Source organism: Anarhichas minor, unplaced genomic scaffold (genome assembly GCF_050575085.1).
Source record: "Anarhichas minor isolate MPS153535 unplaced genomic scaffold, ASM5057508v1 ptg000136l, whole genome shotgun sequence".
NCBI classification, from domain to species: domain Eukaryota; kingdom Metazoa; phylum Chordata; class Actinopteri; order Perciformes; family Anarhichadidae; genus Anarhichas; species Anarhichas minor.
Genome location: NW_027466582.1, coordinates 19822501 through 19842672, shown reverse-complemented (window position 1 = coordinate 19842672; position 20172 = coordinate 19822501). Strand labels below are relative to the sequence as shown.

General features: G+C 43.3%; 2 protein-coding genes across 7 annotated transcripts in view; one reads left to right on the top strand and one right to left on the bottom strand.

Moving 5' to 3' along the window:
• Positions 1 to 3610: 3610 nt before the first annotated feature.
• Positions 3611 to 14083, bottom strand: ints9 (integrator complex subunit 9). Of its 2 annotated transcripts, none has more exons than XM_076083773.1 (17): positions 14065 to 14083; positions 12215 to 12342; positions 12048 to 12108; positions 11811 to 11873; positions 11349 to 11488; positions 11080 to 11166; positions 10758 to 10878; positions 9394 to 9528; positions 8971 to 9082; positions 8671 to 8851; positions 7757 to 7817; positions 7172 to 7343; positions 6966 to 7090; positions 5764 to 5931; positions 5378 to 5476; positions 5129 to 5266; positions 3611 to 3982 (listed from the first exon to the last, which is right to left on the bottom strand). In XM_076083773.1, exons 2-17 carry the CDS (start codon positions 12277 to 12279, stop codon positions 3806 to 3808), a joined length of 1905 nt encoding a protein of 634 aa, XP_075939888.1. In that variant the 5' UTR covers positions 12280 to 12342; positions 14065 to 14083; the 3' UTR covers positions 3611 to 3805. The 2 variants fall into 2 exon arrangements, with proteins under 2 accessions (XP_075939888.1, XP_075939887.1); XM_076083772.1 differs by lacking the exon at positions 14065 to 14083 and adding an exon at positions 12781 to 12903.
• pla2g7 (phospholipase A2, group VII (platelet-activating factor acetylhydrolase, plasma)) overlaps positions 13409 to 20172 on the top strand; it is a 7159-nt gene continuing 395 nt past the window's right edge. The window contains exons 1-11 of one of the 5 annotated variants that reach the window (XM_076083778.1): positions 13409 to 13565; positions 14116 to 14237; positions 14625 to 14775; positions 15251 to 15344; positions 15455 to 15523; positions 17097 to 17268; positions 17687 to 17800; positions 19093 to 19184; positions 19298 to 19468; positions 19558 to 19757; positions 19795 to 20172. The exon at positions 19795 to 20172 is cut by the window's right edge and continues 395 nt beyond it. In XM_076083778.1, the coding sequence (XP_075939893.1) occupies positions 14148 to 14237; positions 14625 to 14775; positions 15251 to 15344; positions 15455 to 15523; positions 17097 to 17268; positions 17687 to 17800; positions 19093 to 19184; positions 19298 to 19468; positions 19558 to 19757; positions 19795 to 19835 (1194 nt within the window). In that variant the 5' untranslated portion in view covers positions 13409 to 13565; positions 14116 to 14147 and the 3' untranslated portion in view covers positions 19836 to 20172. The other 4 variants (XM_076083774.1, XM_076083776.1, XM_076083777.1 and 1 more) reach the window with 4 other exon arrangements.

Sequence of the window (20172 nt, the reverse complement as noted above, 5' to 3'; positions counted from 1 at the left end):
TATCGACATGCAGAAGTTCTTTGTTCAGTTTTGGGTGTGATGTAGCATCTAGGCCAAATAAAAAAGGCAATGAAGTAACCAAACAAAGTGATTAGGATCGGAGGAGCACAGATCATTGATTGGAGCAGACGGCAGTCACTGTTCTTCTTCACAGCTGATGTTTTGGCACATTGATGTTGTTCTGCACCATCAGCTGTTAGACTCAATCTGCTCTCCCTGAATGGCGGCCAGCACTGGTTTGTCCAGATACGGGTGCTCAGCGCCATGTGTCCGGTGGTTTTGCTGACACCCGTCCTACAGAATACGCTGTCTTGTAATTTTTCAATTTGTCAGTGATTATTTTCCTGATTACGTGGTTACCCTATTAAATGTCTGTAACTGTCTGTAGCAGGACCTTAACCTTCCTCTTGTGTTAGGGTCGGCACCGACCCGTTTTAGGTTTTAAATGCATAAAAGAACCACATAAATTGGTTTATTTGCATCAAGGCTTTATGACTTTGTCAGGAACCTCTATTTCAACAAAATAAAACAAAAACATGTGTTCTAATACCCCTCAATAATAGTCAGGTAACACAACAACCCTTTATTTATTTATATGATTCTCGAGGTTCATTTTACCATTTTTTAAATTGAAATCGAGGGGTATACTGACAAAGAAAAGGCCCAGAGGCCCACACCAAAAATATTAAAACCAATATTTTCATGGATAAGGAAGCCTAACAAGGTAACCAAGAGATGAGAAACAAATTGGATGATAGATAATTGTTTTTAGTGTATTTTACAGCTGATTTAAGACACGGGTCAAAACCGACCCGTTAACATAAGAGATGGTAACAGAAAGCTAACACAGGAGGAAGGTTAAATGAAGCAGCGAAAATGGAACCCAGCTATCCTTCATTTTGTTGTTTGAACCTGTGCTTTTGTACTGTGAAATGTCAAAATGTCCTCTGTAGTAAAAGGCCCATCATGGCTGTTTCAATAGAGGTGCACAGGATAGAGCAGTTCTCTCTACAAGGTAAACCTCAGAGCATTTCATTCAGGCAGAGCTGAGAACGTCTCGTTCCTTGTTAAAGTTGTATCTCCCTACCTTCTTATATTCAGAGCTGTAGAGAGAGCGTCCTCACATCTGGAAACTTGCAACCTCTTCAGCTGACGAGTTGAGCACAAACAAACAAGATCTGAATGTAATGTAGGGATTACAAATGCCATTTAACTTATTTAAATGTTGGATAAGTTGATGCAAATGACATTTTGATATTACCCAGAGGAAACCCAAGCTCACGACCCATCTCTGTATCTTCCAGTGGTAGGCCGTCAGGGCCTGCAAGGCCTTCTTTGCTGGCCTAAACAGAATCACAAAGTTATGTCTATTTTATAATTTAATAATTTTTCTTAAATACACTACCGGTACATGTATTATAATTTATAAAATTATTTTTCCCATTATCTTATGTTCTCATTGCACAGCTACTGTCTTCCTCAGTTGCTCTGCTTCCAGTGCAGCTTGTTTTAAGTAGAGCTTTTATCCAATCAGATCTCACCTCTGTGTCTCTAGGTAAGAACAGAGGCCCGAGGCCTGCAGAGTCTCAGGTGAATCCAGTGCAGATTAAAGTAAATGGGGACGATATTGTTGATTGTCATAGTGTTCAACCAATCAGATCTTTAGTTTGACATGTTGGGCGTATTCTTTGACATGCTCGCCGGCCTATAATGACGTCAGCATTACATGCCGCTCAGTGTCCGCTCTGCCGCGATGTACAGAGTGTGCTGTGATTGGTCAGTGGGCGAGCACGTGACTATCGTGAAACGAAATTTAACAGCAGAGGCTGTCGGGTAGTGAATCACATTACGTGATGCAGCTCAGCCAATCAAATATGGGCATTCTGACTGAGTGAGATGCACCATGACACAGAGGACTGAGACGAGGAAAGACACTGCAGAGCAGTACGTACTAGTGATGGGAATTCCGGCTCTTTTTAGAGAACCGGCTCTTTTGGCTCGGCTCACTAAAAAGAGCCGGCTCTTTCGGCTCCCAAATGGCTCTTCAGATTTTTTGGTGCTTAAATTAATTTATTACCAACAATAATGTAAAATGATGCGCAATATGAATTACTAATGTAAAAAAAACATGCACTATATCAAATGTTTATTATATAAATGCACTTTTTATACACTCTACAGAGTGATAAAAAAAAAAAATGTTTAACTATTTACAAATGAATTTAACTAACTTTTAACTATTTTAAACTTTTAGCTTTTTAATACTTAACAAATTTAAAGTGAAACATACATCCCAGGCCTCTGTCATACAGGCCTGGGATGATTCCTTGGGAGAGTGTTTTCATACTTGGAATTGCATACATTGGATTGAGTGCATGAATAAACCTTCTGAATCCTTTGTCATCCACAACTGAAATTGTTTGGAAATCACATGCAATCATTTTGGCCAGTTCTTCATCAATTGTCTTCTGTCTTGCTGCGGTCATAGACTTTTGCAAAAATTGGCTCATAGAGCTCTGGGTTGTACTTTTAGGTGGTTGTGGTGGTGTACTGGACGATGCTGTAGACACTGCAGTTGCAGCAACAGTTGCAGTAGACATACTGGCACCTTCATTAATATCAGGTTCACTTGCTTGTCTTTTTTCTTCCAATTGCACTGATGGATGAACAGTTCTCATGTGCCTGTGCAGGTTGTTTGTGGAGCCAGCTCGATATGAGATTTTAGTCTTGCAGACTCTACATTCTGCCTTAGTTTGGTCAATGTAATTGAAATGTGTCCAGATTTTGCTGCGTTTCCTGTTGACACTCATTTTCTCAACTTTTTTTTTACCTTTCCAGTCCGTTTCTCTCTCGTGACTCGTCTCCCTCCCTCCTGTTCGTGTGCTTGCTGTGTGTGTAACTCCCGCCCCTCCCCCCTCTGCTCAGCGCAGGTACAGAGACGACACCACACATATTGACCAATCAAATGCGGAGAGAGAGAGAGAGAGAGAGAGAGAGAGAGAGAGAGAGAGAGAGAGAGAGAGAGAGAGAGAGAGAGAGAGAGAGAGAGAGAGAGAGAGAGAGAGAGAGAGAGAGAGAGAGAGAGAGAGAGAGAGAGAGAGAGAGAGAGAGAGAGAGAGAGAGAGAGAGAGAGAGAGAAATAAAATAAAAAATAAATAAATAAAAAAGAGCCGTTTCGTTCGCGACCGACACATCACTAGTACATACAATGCTCAAGTTGTGAAAGTAAAATCCTATGATAATCTCTTGTCATTAAGGAATGATGGTGGGTCCCACAGCGGACCAGCTGAGAACCACTGTCCTCCATGAGTGCAGAATCCTGAATATAAGCTTCTGCATTTTCCAGATGCTCTAGTACTATTCAAACGTATTGTAAGTCTTGTACCGAACGTTACATACATAGGTACGTACATTTAATACGTACATAGTTACAGCCTTAGAAACAAATAACTCTGGCGCCATCATGTGGTTATAAGGTGGTATTTCAGCTGCAGGGCAACAGTGAAGGCCCAGGTATAAAATGCACGGCCCGCCACTGGCATCTTCACTGTTGTGGTTTACTTTACTACAGTTCCCTGAATGGAGAAGTAGCAGTGATGGAAAAGCGATCTCTTGGAAAAAAAACTTTTAATACAAAATACTATTTTACAAAATATAACTGGAATTTACAGTGAAAGTACTGTAACAGTTGCAGTTACTGAGGTGGGGACAGACCACGTCCTCCTCCTCCATCACTGCTTTCTTCTATCCACAGTCCCAAAGAGCAGAAACACTGAACCCGAGTGACGCATGAGGAGGCTGAGGGTCAGAGTTTCTGCAGGAAGCGGAGCACCAGATCTCTCAGCGTGGTCCGCAGCGGCTCGTTGTTGTCACAGACGATGTGTGTCCCGTCCTCCTCCAGCTGAATCAGCGTGTCCTCTGCCTGCAGGTGCAGAATGTGTCCGTCCGCCGTCTCCTCCACTTTGACCTCTGTGATACCGTGCTGCAGGGAGGAGGAGGAGATAAATTCACAATCAACTTCTTTTTCTAGCATCCTTCAGAGTTTCACTATGGAAGCTCCAATCACTTCACGCCTGTCAGTGGCAGACAGGTCGAACTGTGCTAGGGCCACGCCCCCTCACATTAGCACAGTCGACCGACTCCTCACAAGTCCTCGCTTCCACCCAGTTCAAAAAACAAAGAAATAAAGTTTGCATATTCGCAGCCAGGCTGAGGGCGAAATGCTCCCCCTAAAACAAACAAAACAATGTCATGGCACCATAATCCCAACAGGGGGAGCTCACGCTCCTCTGAGGGGGGCCGCTCCCTCCAGGCCATTGGCCACTTAGTGCAGGATATCTGTGCTGCAGCGAGCTGGGCTACGCCTCACACTTTTGTGAGGTTTTACAGGCTGGATGCCTCGGGGCTCACCTGCAAACCTGCCAAGCTCCCTGTGATAATTAATGACTGGCTCTACACTATGAGTTTAGGGAAATGTATGCAGTCCTGGAGTGATCTATATATCCTATAGTAAAAGCCCAAACAACAGACAAAGACATTTGGGTTACTTAAAGTAAGTGTTTCACCATCACTTCCTTTCTTGCATAGACATTTGTTAGGGGTCCGTCGGATGTGGTGATGTGAGGGGGCGTGGCCCTAGCAAAGTTCTACCTGTCCGTCACTGACAGATGTGTTGTCATTGGAGCTTCCATAGTTAACCGCCTCACTCTGTTATTACCTTTAGTCACCCACAGCTTTTAAAGAGGGTTTTTTCTCCATGTCATTCAGCAATAAATACAAAAATATTGCACAAAAAGGCTTGAGTCAATGTAATAGTTGTATCACACAGAAAGTGTTATTTTCTGCTAAAAGAGGAGAACTTGCCCCTACTAGTGCTTGGTAATTTATAGATGCATTTGAATCTGCTGGGGTTAAATCCCTGGCCTCTGCTATAAAAACACTGTTAATCCCAATGTTATGCGTGAGGAGACTTTAATGTCATATGTGAGGAGACTCTTGGCTGCAATCTTCTCCTTTGGGAACACTAAAGACAGCAATGAGCAGCAATTTATTTTGTAGGACAAAAACTGTAACAGCTGGCTGCTATAAAAACAAATGAGGTTTCCACAGATGTCTGCAGATTTCACACCTTTTGCAATGTGGCCAGGAAAGCTTCCAGGGGCACAGCTCCACTCAGCAGGGGTTTGGGGGCCAGCAGGACTGGAGGCTCCTCCAGGACCCGTTTCCTCTTCTTGCTGGGGGGTGCTGGAGGGGGTTTGGGCACCGACTGGCAACACAGGAGTGGAAAAAAAACTTAAATTATTGCTCCTGTGAAGCAATGTTGTCCATATTTACACATGAATCTACCTGTTTTGTGACACATATTCACATGACTCACTTGTAGCGTGTGTTTGTTGTCCTTGGAGTGCAACACTGCAGACACAGTTGCCAGGGAAACGCCGGGTTTAATCTCAGAGGGAACCAGGGAGTTGGCCAGCTGGAATTGAGGAATCAGAATTTTACACTTGAAAACTAGCCACCTGTGCTCTGACAGGATGTGAAATATTTCTATAATGTAGCTCAATCTATAATTCAGACAAGTCTGTATACACTATATGACATCGTCTCTTACCAACACATGAGAGAATTCAAAATATGCAATCACCCCCTGTTTCCAAAGGCACGGATTTGATCTTGTATTCAACATTGTCTATTTGGGTCCCTTTAAGCGGACAGGTTTAAGTAGACTATATTCATGCCCACTGTGGGAGCTCCTGCTCTGACCTCAGGCAGGATGTAGACCCGTTCATAGCGGCGTCTGAAGGGCAGGTTGAGCACAGAACAGCGTCTGTAGGGCATCGGAGGGGGCTGCAGCTCCAGCATCAGATCAGAGCGGTGGGACTGGGTCAGAGGAGGCTGGGTGTACTGCTCTGGACACACCACATGGAGGGGCTGCAGGACAGGAGACATCCAAGCAGCTAAATAAAATAAACTCCATCGCTACTTCCTCAGGAGACACAATCAGATGCTGTGTACTGAAGAACAAGCAGCTCTGTGAGCTTGTACTTGAGCAAGCATGCTAATAATAGCCTAAGTTCTAGCATAACTAAATAAAACAATCTCATGAAAGCCACCAAGTATATCGGAGCTTTAATCTTAACCTGCTGCACCTATTCACAGACGTTTAAGGTCAAGAGCAGCACAACTGTTTAAGGGAAGAGTTCTGCTTGATTTGATAATCACTAAAGTTTGATATCTTTCCCTATGTATAATATGATGCGGGACAAACTGAAGCATGTGAAACAAATAGAAGCATTAACTCCATTTAAAAGGTTTACACATCACATCCAACAAGAACAACAACAGGGTCAACTGAAACTCTTCCAGGACTGCAGTGTGTCGTTATCTTGTTTGTGCCTTGTAGCTCGTGAAATTGTTTCCATCCTCCCGTTTCTCCCACAGGACTTCTACTGACTCCATGATTATTTGCTTGTTGCATGTAATAAAACATGAGGCAGCCATTTCTGAGATGGACAATCATGATATCTTTCTTCCACCTCACCTTAAATAAACTCTGTTCATGTAGGTTGCAATCCAGTTACTGCTTACCTTTGCTTATTTCTCTTACAAGCCACTGGAATTGGTAAAGGGAAGTGCTAACAGTACATTCACCACATCTATTAGAGGGTTGGTACAATGACAATAGGGCTGCAACTAACGATTATTTTCATTGCCGATTAATCTGTCGATTAGTTGTTTGGGCCATAAAATGTCAGGAATATGGTGAAAACTGTTTCCCAAAGTCCGAAATGACTCCTCAAATATTTTGCTTTGTCCTCAACTCAAATATATTCACTCTACTGTCATATATGAGTGAAGAAAAGACAAAGTATTCACATTTAAAACAGCTGGAATCAGATTCATTACAAATAGTTGCAGATTAATGTCATCGTTGAGGCACTACATGACGGTAGTGTTGACCGTACCTGGACCTCCTTGAGCAGCTTTGATACTTGGTGGAAGTTGAGCCGTGTGTCGATGGGACAGTAAACACACTTCATGGCCAGAGGCTGGTAGGGAGCCAAAGCATCCAGGTAAGAGAAGTCTGGCTCTGGTGGGAAGAAAGAAAAGTCACAGAGGCTTCCACGAGAGTAGCGTTCACGTCACGTCTTGTGAATACAGTCGTAGTTACCAGTAAAGATGATGGTGTTCAGGCTGGATTTGCCCCACAGCTCCATGAAGTGAACCACGTCCCCGAAGCGCAGAGAGGGGTGACCGGTGAACACCACACACGGCTGACGGAACTCACTGCTGAAGTCTCCGTGAATACTGGAGTAGTGCTTCAGCTTGTTGGTTTGGATCAACTGAGACAAAAACACAGGAGTTGTATTGTGAGACAGCAGTACATGAAGCAAGCTTCTTCTTCAACACTTTGAATGGGACCATGGCCATCTGTGCTGTGAGGACCAAATGACCCTCTTCTGCTGCTGCATACACTGACAGTGCCCAAAATAAAGTGTTGTTTGTTGGATGTGTATTTAATGAAATGCATATTGTAATAACGGTGCCCTCTTTTACCAGTGATTCAAAGAGTCTCGCTAAGGTAAACACCGTGCACTTGTTCTCGGATGTCAGATAACTCTCAGAGCTTTTACTGGTTTGCAGTGTCACTTCAGTTGTCATTTGCTAGCAGAAAACAGCATTTCCAACTATCCTCTTTCTTTGAAACGCAGCATTGTTCTTCACTGGGCGGAGACGCAGCAGCAACAGGACTCACCTCTGCATGAGGGAATGGAGGCTCTGGAAGATACACCTTTGATTGCTTGTTGTGGCAGAGCCTAAAAAAGGGGGAAAAAACATAAATCAAATCAGAATATCCCAGAATGATCCCAGAGAACAATCAAACGGTGTCTGAGAACAAGCACCGCGGTATCAGGTGACCGCAACTCTCCACAGCCACCGCCAATCAGCACTACAATTAATAAGCTTGGTTTACAGCTCGTTCTGACTTTGAAAACAGCTGTTTCACAGAAATGACAATACAAAGTAGCTGTGAGACTTCTCCAGTCAAAGGATACAATATTTGTACCCAGATAAAGAAAAAGAAAAAAAAAAGACGGTTTTGCTCTCCTCCAGTGCAAGCGCCTCTGATTTAATGTGACGTGTGATTGGCCCACTTTGCAGCAGCTACAACCGCTGCAGTCTGTGGTATGGGGAAGTCCTGCACGGTGATGATGGAGTTGGCCGTTCAGTGAGCTGCGATGCCACCAAATCATTGGAACGTATCGGATCTACTCAACGCCTGTGGGCTCTGATGAAATAAATACGGTGGTCGTTGCATTTTACACAACTGAAGGCTTCCATTCACATGTCGTGTATCAAATGAAGTTCTCTATTGGTATCTGTATCACTTTAAGAGCTATTGGTACTGGAATTTTTTTGAATGATAACTGAGTAAACTGAAGCAAACAAAATGCATCCAGTGACAAATGAATGGATGTTTTTTTTTACACGTATTCTGATAGAAAACAAGAAGCCAGCTTGGACATACACAACATCTGTTGCTGTATGTTGGTTTTATCTTCACCCATCACCATATCTGTATCATTTCCTTCTCTCTCATTGCTGGTTTCCTTCTAGGTTCTGGACAACAACAGATTTCTAGGACCGTTTCAACAAACAGCTCCTCACCACTCAGCGAAGATCTGAGAGAACTCCAGCGAGCTGTTGGCGACGGGTGAGATGAAGTAGAAGGGCGTGGTCCCCAGGTTGGCGCTGTCGATGAACTGGTACAGACACTCCAGCAGGTCATAGATCACCCCCGACGAGTAGCATGGCACCAGCACGTTGCCTCCTGCTCGAATCGTCATGGCTACAGGCAGAGATGAATAATAAACACGAATATGATTTACTTACATATTCTACATGTACTCATTTCATTTACATTTTGAAACGTTAATACAACATACATTTAAATCATCCGGTACCTACCGAGGTTGCTGCAGAATTCTCCCAGCATGCCGTCTGGGTTGGCGGTGGGCATCTGGGTGAGGCCCGTCAGGATCAGAACATCACAGTTCTTGAGGGAGCTTTGGTCCATCGGCTGGCAGAAGAGAAGGAGTTCAAGTGAGTTTATTAAAGAACGAGTTAGTTTGTTTTCCCCTATTTGTCTCAAACATTTGCTCGCGGGGGGGTGGCGGGGGGGGGGGGGGCACTAGAATTACTGCCTCATGGTTGCATGCCTCCGCCAACTAGTCAAAATGCATTCATGTCTGTCCAAAATGTCATCCCTTCACCTCCCAGCGTTCTTGAGATATCGCGTTCACCAGAATGGGACGGACGGACGCATCACATTCTTAACCATTGCAGGTTCATCTCAGGCCTCGTGTGTACTGCTGGGTCTGTTGGACCTACCTGTGGATGTGTGGTGAGGAGGGACGAGCCCGACACATAGGAAACCTTCTCATGGTGAGACTGGATGATCCAGTTGGAGCTCCCCAATGAGTAACCAGAGCTTAAGGGGGAGACCTGGACCGCTCCAAACAACTCCTGGAGACAGAGAGAAGTCGTCACTGTGAGAGCACAAAATATAGAAAAGCAGAAAGAGGACAGATACAGGTATCTTAGTAGTATGTGGAAGCATACTACTAAGATATTGTAGAAAAATATGAAAGCATAAAAGTATAACCATTACAACATATAACTTGTTTACACTTTTTATAACCATTACAACATATAACTTGTTTACACTTTTTATAACTTTTTATGTAAAAAAGTCACTCAAGCCTTATATAATTCATCCTGTTCAAACAGGATCAAACCGGTTAAACATCCAGGATGACTCATGTGTGAGTGACGCAGCAGTGAAACAGAGCAAAGAGGTTTCACCCTCAGGGGTGACTGGACTCTTCACCCTCAAGGGTGACTGGACTCGTCACCCCTTGGGGTGACTGGTAGACCTTCAGAAGGAGAGCTGCTTTTTCCCAGTTTAGAGACTAGACTGCCCTTCTTTTATAGAAGACCCTGTGAGACGTTTCTGCTATCAGAAGACAGCTTACAGTGACTGATATATTTTGCACCACATAGACTTTCCTTGAGTTGAAATTGTTTTATAGAACTGCTTTGAGAAAACTTTAATAAAAACACAGCCTTACCATTAGTAAGCGACTGGGACTCAAACTGAAGGCTCTGGTTTTTAGAGTAAGTTACCCCTCTTCCCCTGTCCTGGAAACGTGTGAAACAGATGTGAAGACTGACTCTACCAGAGGAGCTTAAGGTGAGTTCCCTGGGTGAAGACTTGGCAGTGTTAATCAAAAACGGTGAGAAAACTAAAATAGGCAGTATTTACAGACGTTCTACGTAACTACTCATACGGGGTGTTAGGGTTACATCCTACTGAGAGCGCCTAGGGCGTAGCCGTACAAGGCTCTCAGAAAGACAATAATTCCGAAATCCTAACGACTCAGCTACGGGGTGAGATAAAAGGCCGAAGGTACACTTCCGACTCATCCAGAGGGACACTAATCCCCGGAGGTCGGACTACACACCGTGTTAGGTGCGATCCTGCCTTTCTTTCTGTTGGGCAGGACCCTCTCACACTACAATACTAACAATCCTGCATTTACAGCATGAGGAAGGTCCCGCATGAGACAAACATAAACACTCTTTCTGATCAAATGAAAACATCCACTCTTTTCCCTTTAATCTTAGAGCTTTGGGTGTGTACTAAGCATTACATCTGCACTGTGCAGACAGTGTAGGAGAAAAGAGGTTCTTACCACTTTCTGTGAATAACCCACAAGCTGCACTTTGCTGAGGGCAGAGTTGACCTCCTGAATGCTGTAGCTTCGTTTCCACGCCCACACGTCTACTGCATCCTTCAGCGGCCCAGGGAGCATCCTAACATCATACAGTAATGATAATATAAGAGACAGAGACACTGACACGTTAGAGGTCAAAGATAGGATGAGATGTTACATTTTAAAATCTTAAGATAAACAATATTTTCCAATGTTATTTTTTTTACAAATAAATATTTTCTACAAATATCCAGAGAAAAAGACGACAAAGTTTGTATGTTTTTCTCAACAGTTTTCTTGCCTTTGTATTTCCTTGGTTTTCCAGCAGGTGGCAGAATGGGCTTTAGGAACTCTCTCCATGAAGTTCACCAGCTCCTCCATCAACAGCCTGAGGAAACCAACAGCAATGATATGCATTTCTTAAACATGAGAAACCACAGCCAATCTCTGTTTTTGTTTCGGTTTTTTTTTTTTTCAAACAATGATTGAAATGAGGAAAAACGGTTGAAATAATTTTCCCTTTGAATGAACATAAAAACAATATGGTGACATTCCCTTGTATCTCCTCACCTGCCAATCTGCAGGGTGGGTTCAGTGGCATACACTGTCCCAGTGAAGCCTGTGTGTTCAGTGATGTAAGGCAGGGCCATCATACAGTGGTAGTTGGAGACCAGGATGACATCAACGGTAGATAGATCCAGGAGTTCTCTCTGTGGCCAATTTAAATGGGAAAAAAAGTTTATTTAGACCAAATATGTATTGTCATACTATGTACAGCATGTACTGTAACTTGAATCTGAATAACTGGCCTTAGGAAGTAATGATAATATTAACAACTGTGAATGGAAAGTTTGAGCTGGTACATTATTCTAGTCATACAGTCTGTCCTAGGCATGCTTGCATTATACTTTCCTGCAGCCAAATCATTCATTTGAAGTAATGCACTGATTCCTTAAGTAATACAAAATAAATGGACATTTTCTAAATATACTGTGTGTGTGTGTGTGTGTGTGTGTCGGCTGGGTTTACTACCTCAGGGAGACAGAACTCTGGCTGTGAGTCCACAAACACTCTTCCTGCACACTCCTTCAGCTCCTGGAAAGATGGAAAGGAAAGGTTTGTTTACTGTTGTAGCCCTTCATCACAGACGCATCCTGATGTATTTACACTTTATAGAGACAGAAACAACTTCATGTAATCTCAAAAAGCAACAATCAAACACAGGTTGAAGTTAAGTGAATTAAATACAACAGAAACAGAATGTCATACCTTCTCCAAGTTTATTGTTCCATCCTTAGAGACCCAACTAGGTAGCTTGGAGAGTCTTGGGCTGAATAAGAACAAAAAATGAAAAATTCAGGACTACCACCCATACATGAATGAATGAATGAATGAATAACTAAATGAAGCCACTGCTGCTGACGCCATTCACTCACCTGTGCACCAGAGGAAGGGGCAGGAAGTTGAGGACAGAGGTGGTGTCCAGTCCACAGTCCAGCATGATGGTGGTGGATTTGAATTTGAGGACATTGCAAGGCAGTGTAGGATGACCAGACAGACAATACTGAGAGAAGGAAGGAGAGCGATTAAGAGACGCACGTGTACATAACAACACAATACATGACAGATACAGGGTAGACAGGACATCACATTTAGTCCATGTCACGTTGGAGAGTCTGTAGTTCACACACACAGATGTAATGTTGATTCATTATAAGAACTAAATGCTCCATTCATCAGCATCAAGTCAACCAGCTGAGTCAGTAATTTACTATCACTATGGACTGCATACGTTCAATAGTTTACATAGCGTAGCTGTTGGCTGCCTGATTAACGTTAGCCACAGTTAACGAGACGGGAGCACACAGGGCTATTGACGTTAGCTGCTACGCTAACAGAGTAGCTTTAACTTAAGGTATACTAAATGATTTAGTAACGCATTTTTACCGTCAACTGGGGTTGAATTTGCTACTTTGATTATGCTAACAGTCGGGTAACTCACCAATTTCATGTTTAACTCTGATAAATGAACGTTGGATATAATTAACGCTAGTTGGCTTCGCTAACACGGCATCCTTCTACAGACTCCGCTCGCTTTGTTTCTGGGACTTTCGCCCTCTACTGCCCTCTACGGGGGCGGAGTGTTTCTCAAGCCACAGCAGGACAATATGCGCGAAATACCGAACAAAACAGCACGTTTTTGTTTATTTGTAACTGCCCTGAAAAAAGCACTACTTATTACAAAATAGTAACGAAAAACCGTCAATACAAGATAATTGTTGTCAACAAACGCACGTGCCGAGACTGCAGGGTTGTCAATCAGATTCACGGGCTCTAACCAGAGCCATATATAGACGAGGTTACCCCGTTTTACCTGGGACACTGCAGGACAGTGTCCCAGCGTAAGCCTATATTGTGATTATGAGGACCATGAGCTTGGTGCCCAGCCCTTCGCCTATTTTGGTATCTGGGGAGGTTAAATGACATTGTGTTACATTTTACATTGGAGGATGTTTTTAGGCAGCCAGAGGCGGGGCGACTGCTCCGTGCGGTGCAGTGAACAAACCATAAGAAGGAACACATTCCATTCACTGCTCTGGTTTAGCTCCCTTCCATGCTAGTAGTGGCTCGCTAACAAATATGGCTAACACTAACCAGCTGTCAGGTCAAACCACTCCCTAGTGACTCGTACCCGTGGGTGTATCTCGAGAGACAAAAAAATAGTTACGTAATAATGTTGCGAAACTGATGTAGTAACATTGGCACCCGGCTACTTCTGTATCTCTGGTAGGTCTCGTTTTTTTGTGAAACAGTTAACGTTATATTAGTGTGTTTTTGTCGCTAACAGCTAACCAGAAGAAACCGAGGTAAATCTCGCTTTTGAAACTACCGTGGTCGATGTTACGTCATGGAGGACTTGTACAGTTATTAGGCAAGAGGATATACGAGTGATCAAGGACAGGTAACCGCTACTCAACAGCTATACTCAGTGGAAACCAGCTGAAATGTTGCGTATTACTGTTACATTTAAGTGAACTTTGGCACGCGCTCAGTTATATCTGGTGAATTTAACGTTAGTTATTGTTCTTGCTCACTCAAATGCAATAAGCAGTCAAAAAACAGAAGATAACCGCATATACAAGTGTAATTACAATACACTGTGCAATCTATCATACAGTAACAGGGGAAGAAAAACAAGACATTTTGATACTGTTCTTGTATTTAGTAAAGTAGTCTCAGTGCTTTTTGTCAAGTCATGCTATCGCTACCATGAGTCATGACTTACAGGTCATCGGCATTGCTTGCTGTAGCTGAATATGTTGTCTTCACCTGACAGAGCAGAGGAGGTACGCGCTCGGTTTCTTCGCCATGGGGAATACCTGCAATCTCGGGATCCCTCCCGGCAAGGGCCCCAATGCTGTGGGCTGCACCGACTTCATGATGGACCACACTGCTCAGGTAAAAGCACAACCACACGTGTGTAAATGTGTCACTTTTTATTGAGATATGCAACGAGCATACTACTGAATTTCAGCATTAGTTAAAGCCACTGTTCTCTGTGAGCAGTTTATCTGAGCATGTCCTGTACTGTCATCGGTCACAGCTAGTATAGCTGCTATCAAACTATTAAAACAGCACCAATAAGAAGTTGATGATTCATTCCATCACAACATTAATAGGTCACACTTGCAACAAGGAAAGGAGTTTCAAAGTTCAGCATGAGAAAGAAAATCTGTACACAACAAACATAAATGTACACGATTTGTGAAGAAGATATTTGGGACACTTGGTTGATCACATGACAGTAGCATGTTTCTGTCTCTGCTACGTCTGCCTCTTTAACAGGGCAGCTTCTTCCGACTCTACTATCCTTGTCAAGAGACTGAAAAAGCAGAAAAACCGGACTGGGTGCCGTGCGTGGAGTATTTCAACGGTTTGGCAGACTTTCTGAAAATCAACAGGGCTCTGAGTGAAAGGATTTTCAACTACCTCTTTGGTAATTTAACTCTAATTAGGAGTATGAAGAACATGTCAAATGTGTTTTAAACAAGTGTGTGCTGTTTTTTGACAAATGTAATATACATTTCCAAGTGTTTTTATATCAATATTTTCATGTTTTTCCCTCCTTCAGAGCAGACGTTGGTTTCACCTCATTTCTACAGTGTTTAAATCAGCTCAGTGTAGTTTCTTCTTTTGTCTTATTGCTGCACATCAATCTGCACTGTCAACCGCATTACCAAGCAACAATGAAAGCAGAAATGGTGTCCACTAGAGTTTATAAATGAACTAACTCTGGGAAGTTTCAATTCTGCATGTTAATGTTCACACTGTACAAATGTATGGGAACCAGCAAGTGCCTGGAATTTGGGGACATCAACAACACAACAGAATGCTTTAGGACATTTCCATAACTTCTACTGAACTGGTGTTGTGCTTTAAAAAGCTCTTGTTTTTCCATCTGTCTGTTCCAGGCTCCTTTAAGATTCCAGCCTTCGTGGATGCTCCGTTTAGATCCAATGAAAAATGTCCTGTAGTTATCTTCTCCCATGGCCTTGGAGCGTTTAGGTAGACACAATCAGACTGCCACAGAATTGACTCTTTATGAATAGGATGTTGTGCTCATGTATCGGCTGCTGTGAATGGTGTGACTCACTTCTCCCTGGTGTTTCCTATAGGACTTTGTACTCAGCCATATGTGCAGAATTGGCCTCTCAGGGCTTCATTGTGGCGTCCGTGGAACACAGGTATTTCATTTATTTAAAGTATACTTTTAGCTAAATCTTCATGTTCATGTCAGGATTTATTTCATTGACACAGTAAAATCAGGGTGTGAGGACAGCAGTTCTTCAAACATATGTAATGTTGTAAGCTGTGTATAATCTTGGCTACATTCAAACTGTAGGCTGACAATACGTCCGCTGAACATTTGAGGCCACGTGTCAGTTGGAGGAACTTCTAGTTGGTGGTGACTGGTGAGCCAAGCCAACAATAATCAGTGGAGTAAGTGTGCAGACAATAGTTCGAACCAGGTCATCACATTTCTTTTCAGTATAGAGACAAGGGGACCGTATGGAGGAGAACATAATGGCCACAGTCAGTCTGTCGCTCATGTGGGTTGAAGTGGTATGCCGCTGAATTTTTAGCTGATGGTTGAAGGCTGGAGCCACAGAGAGAGAAAAGGCATGTGCCAGTGTTGTGACATAGTTCATGGCTGTAACAGGAGACCAGTGGTGAATCCAGCCGCTTAGCCAGTGGCGCTTTTGTCACGCTGCCACATCAGCTGGTGTTGTCTGTTTCCACAACAGTCACAAAGAATGTTACTTCTCCTCCAACGTCGTGTCTGTTGAGATGCAGCAAAAGATTAGCGAGTCTGTATAAGGACAAAAAGAGGTTCACGCTTGAGCTGGCAACTGAACTACATTTCATGCGCATGAGTTTGTGTGAGAAACGGAGAAGAGATCACTAATATGTCACACGACGTGATTCATCATGTTGATCTGAAACAGGAGGTATTGTGAGCCTGATCTAAAAGCCCAATATAATATACCAAGCATAGAATAATCTCTGGGGCCCTAACTGACAATTGTTGTCAATAGTTGCAGTGATGTTCTCAATGTGCTTGTATGAGGTACTTCTCCATAGTGTATTACTACAGTAGATGGAGTTTGTAGAAGCAGACAGGAGCAAAGCAGTGTACTGCTGTGGACCTATTTTAGTGTGAGTGAACGCTATATTCAGAATATCTTCACCACTGTACCTCCCTGTCAGATCTGAAGCGGTTCTCTGTGCTCTCTTCAAAGCCACAAGACTCCTTGTCATGTGACCTCTCAGAACACAGAAGCTGCTGGTCTACATCACTTACTTTGTTTGTGTTACTGAGTCACTTTGGTGAGTCTAAACTAACCCTGGACAACAGTAACAACCTCCCGTGTTCTGAGAGGTTTAATTTACTTTTTCTGAATGGAGTCTTGTGTCTTTGAAGAGAGCATAGATAACAGCTTTAGTTCCCCGTTAGAAAGTCTGACAGCAAGGTAAAGAGGTGGATATATTGTAAATATAGCGTACACTCACACTGATATGGGTTCTTTTAGGTGAATGCGTCCACAGCAGTCCATTGCTTTGCTCCCGTGCTGGTTCTCCATCTACAGTAGTAAAACACTATGGAGGAGTACCTCATACAACCTCACTTTAAAACACTTTCCCTGTAAGACATTCAATTTACTGTGATATTTGTAATATATACTTATTGTTCTTCAGTACTCGGCCTTTGACACAGTATCATTTTGCAGCACTGTGTGTATTTTTTTCCCCGCGCAGAGACCAGTCAGCCTCAGCTACGTATTATTTTCGTGAGAAGACGGAGTCGGAGAAGGCAAACAAGAACGGGCCTAAAACATCTACCTCGACCCCAGACAACCTGGTGAGAGAGTGGATGTACTACAGGAATCTGCAGCACGGGGAGAGTGAATTCCCCCTCCGAAATAAACAGGTCAGCAGCTGTTACTTTACTAGAAAATAAAAGCTGTACTGTACTGGGAGGAGTCATCCATGTGCCACGTTCGTCCACATAATGACAGCGTCTCATGTGAGTCAGCAGTCACTGTATGAAAGAGACTCTATTCCTCTTTTATACAATGAGGCTGGATTGCACAACTCAGTAACCACTGCTGTGCATGACACTGGTGTTCATGCACAGCTCAAATGAAACCACGTCCTTGTTCCTCAGTCGATTACATTCTGTATCTGGTATGTCTCACATTTTACTTTTATCTCAGCATTTCCTCCATCCTGTCTTTAGATACTGCACTTTATTAAACTGAGTTTGGATTCATGTGATGCTGTGGTCATATTTAGCGAATGCTTTTGCTTTTCTGCTAACTTGTGTGGATCACTTGTGTCTCTCGCAGGTGAAACAGAGAGCAGATGAATGCATCCTGGCTCTGGACAGACTCATTGAAATCAACTCGGGGATCTCAGTGCAAAACGTTTTGCAAACACAGTTTGACTGGACGACGTTGGAGGTAACTCATCATGAGCTTTGCTCTACTTTTACACAGATCATGAGTTTCTTTTGGAATTAAAACCTTCAACAAGGCAGCAGCAATAGAGATTTAGTGACAGAACAATGAAAATGAAGAGGAAATATGTGCCTCACAGCAAGTTATTATAAGCTGGAGCAGGTGTTATTTTACTTTTCTTTATTACAGTAGAAGTGCTTTCATTTATATAGTGTCCAGGAAATCTAATCATTTCAGGTGCAACACACCCAAGATGAAAAAAATATCGTCTTAAAGGGAAAGTTCATCCCAAAATCAAAAATACTTATTTAGCATTTTAGCTATAGTGCTATCTATCAATCCAGATAGTTTCGGTGTGAGTTGCCTGGTGTTGGAGAGATCAGCTGTAGAGATGTCTGCCTCCTCTCCACTATAACGGGACTATATGACACCTCCAAAATAACCATTTGACAAACTCAACAGCAGTGTCTCTTTCCAGACATCATGACCTCGTTATTATCGTTGTTTCAACTATTGTTTATGGAATAAAGTTCCTCCATGAAACTGCTCACAAGGTCTGTAAATGATCTTGAGTATGACAATACTCTCCAGTTCTGATATAACTGATGCTAGGAGTTGTGTTGTCTCACACACACTGAAACCAAACCACGCCTATAGCTGCCATAGCTCCTCACAGGACTCTGATTGGTCCGTGCTGTGGCTTACCGAACACAAACGCATTACTTGAAGCCTGACAAGATGAGTTTAATGTTACACGTGATCCCGTGTGAGAATCCAGCTGCTAGGTACCTTGTGGACAGCACTCGCTCTGTGTACCCACACTACCACACTATTTAGGATGACAGGATGTAGTATGTCCCAATACATAGTATATCAAATGCAGAACACCAAAAGTACCGGGATGTTCTTCTATTCCGACCCAGCGGATATATGAGCAAGAGGGTCAAAGTTCAAAGTGCAATGTCATGACTAGTATGTCCCAACTGAAAGCATACTGCATGCAACAGTACATACTTTGTAAGGTCCTAAAAGTACAAATAAAATAATATGCATGTAAAGACAGCAGCGTCAGTGTGTCAATGCGGGGAGATCCAGACACTTTGGTTCAGCCTGAGGCCTTTCATGTCAGTTTGATCAGCTGTGTCATGACATTTTGGTGACCAGAGGGAAAATCTAGAATATCACCTGTGTCCTGATGGCAGAACCTGAAGCTGATCCTCAAACAGTTACCGGTAGTAGACCTTTCATTGTTGTCGTCACTCACCATCCATTTCCTCTCGCCTCCATGCCAACAGAACTCCATGGATCTGTGTAGGATAGCAGTGGTGGGGCATTCCTTCGGGGGAGCAACGGTGATAGAAGCTCTGTGCAAAGAGGTCAAATTCAAGTATGTGGATTTACAACGTATAGTCATGTCTCCTCCATTGTCGCATTCCCTCATTTCAGAGAAGCAGGAATATGATACGACATATGAATTATGCCGTCTGAACTCTCCTGTAGGTGTGGCATAGCGCTGGACGCCTGGATGTTCCCTTTAGACGATGAGCTCTTTGCCCGGGTGAAGCAGCCCATCTTTTTCATCAACTCACAGAAGTTTCAGTGGGCGGGAAACATCAGCCGCATGAAGAAGCTGGATTCAGCCGTCATACAGCGGAAAATGATCACTATCAGGTAAAATGCACGGGACTGAATTTGGGCCTCGTTGATCCTGTGAGAAACACGGCATTCACTGACTTTGTGGCGACGCTTTCCTTCATCAGAGGCACAGTCCACCAGAGCTTCCCAGACTTCACCTTCCTGACGCGCAACTGGATCGGCAGGCTGATGAAGCTGAATGGAGAGATCGACCCCGCGATTGCCATAGACCTCTGCAACAAAGCAACACTAGCCTTCCTGCAACGCCACCTCGGTAAGAACAAGGAAACGCACACGATCAGCCAGTCACTCCCAGTATCTCACTGCTCACACGATCAGCCAGTCACTCCCAGTATCTCACTATCTCACTTCTGGGTTTTGCAGGGCTACAGAAGAACTTTGATCAGTGGGACCCTCTGATCGACGGGCAAGATGACAACCTCATTAAAGGAACTAACATCACTGTGCTTCAGTCTTCCATCTGAGCCGTCTCATATCCCTAAAATGTCAAGCCAGGCCTCCTTAGCACTAGAAACAGATTAAAGATAACATTTTGGAATCGTAATAGATGGAAAAGAAAATCTCTACCTCATCAGCAGGACCGATTTAGGTTTTCTTGACAGATAAAACCAGCGTTTGTTTCATGAGGCCTGTATGTCCCTGAACACTTTTCACTGTTTGTAAAATCTTCACTATTAACAGGAAGTTCTTGGAGAAATGCTTTGAATCATGTTTAATCT

Coding starts and splice junctions, on each gene's coding strand:
- ints9 (XM_076083772.1), bottom strand. Junction 10,879..11,079: donor AAAACCAAGGAAATACAAAG/GCAAGAAAACTG, acceptor GTATGATGTTAG/GATGCTCCCTGGGCCGCTGA. Junction 7,818..8,670: donor TCTCAGATCTTCGCTGAGTG/GTGAGGAGCTGT, acceptor CCCCTTTTTTAG/GCTCTGCCACAACAAGCAAT.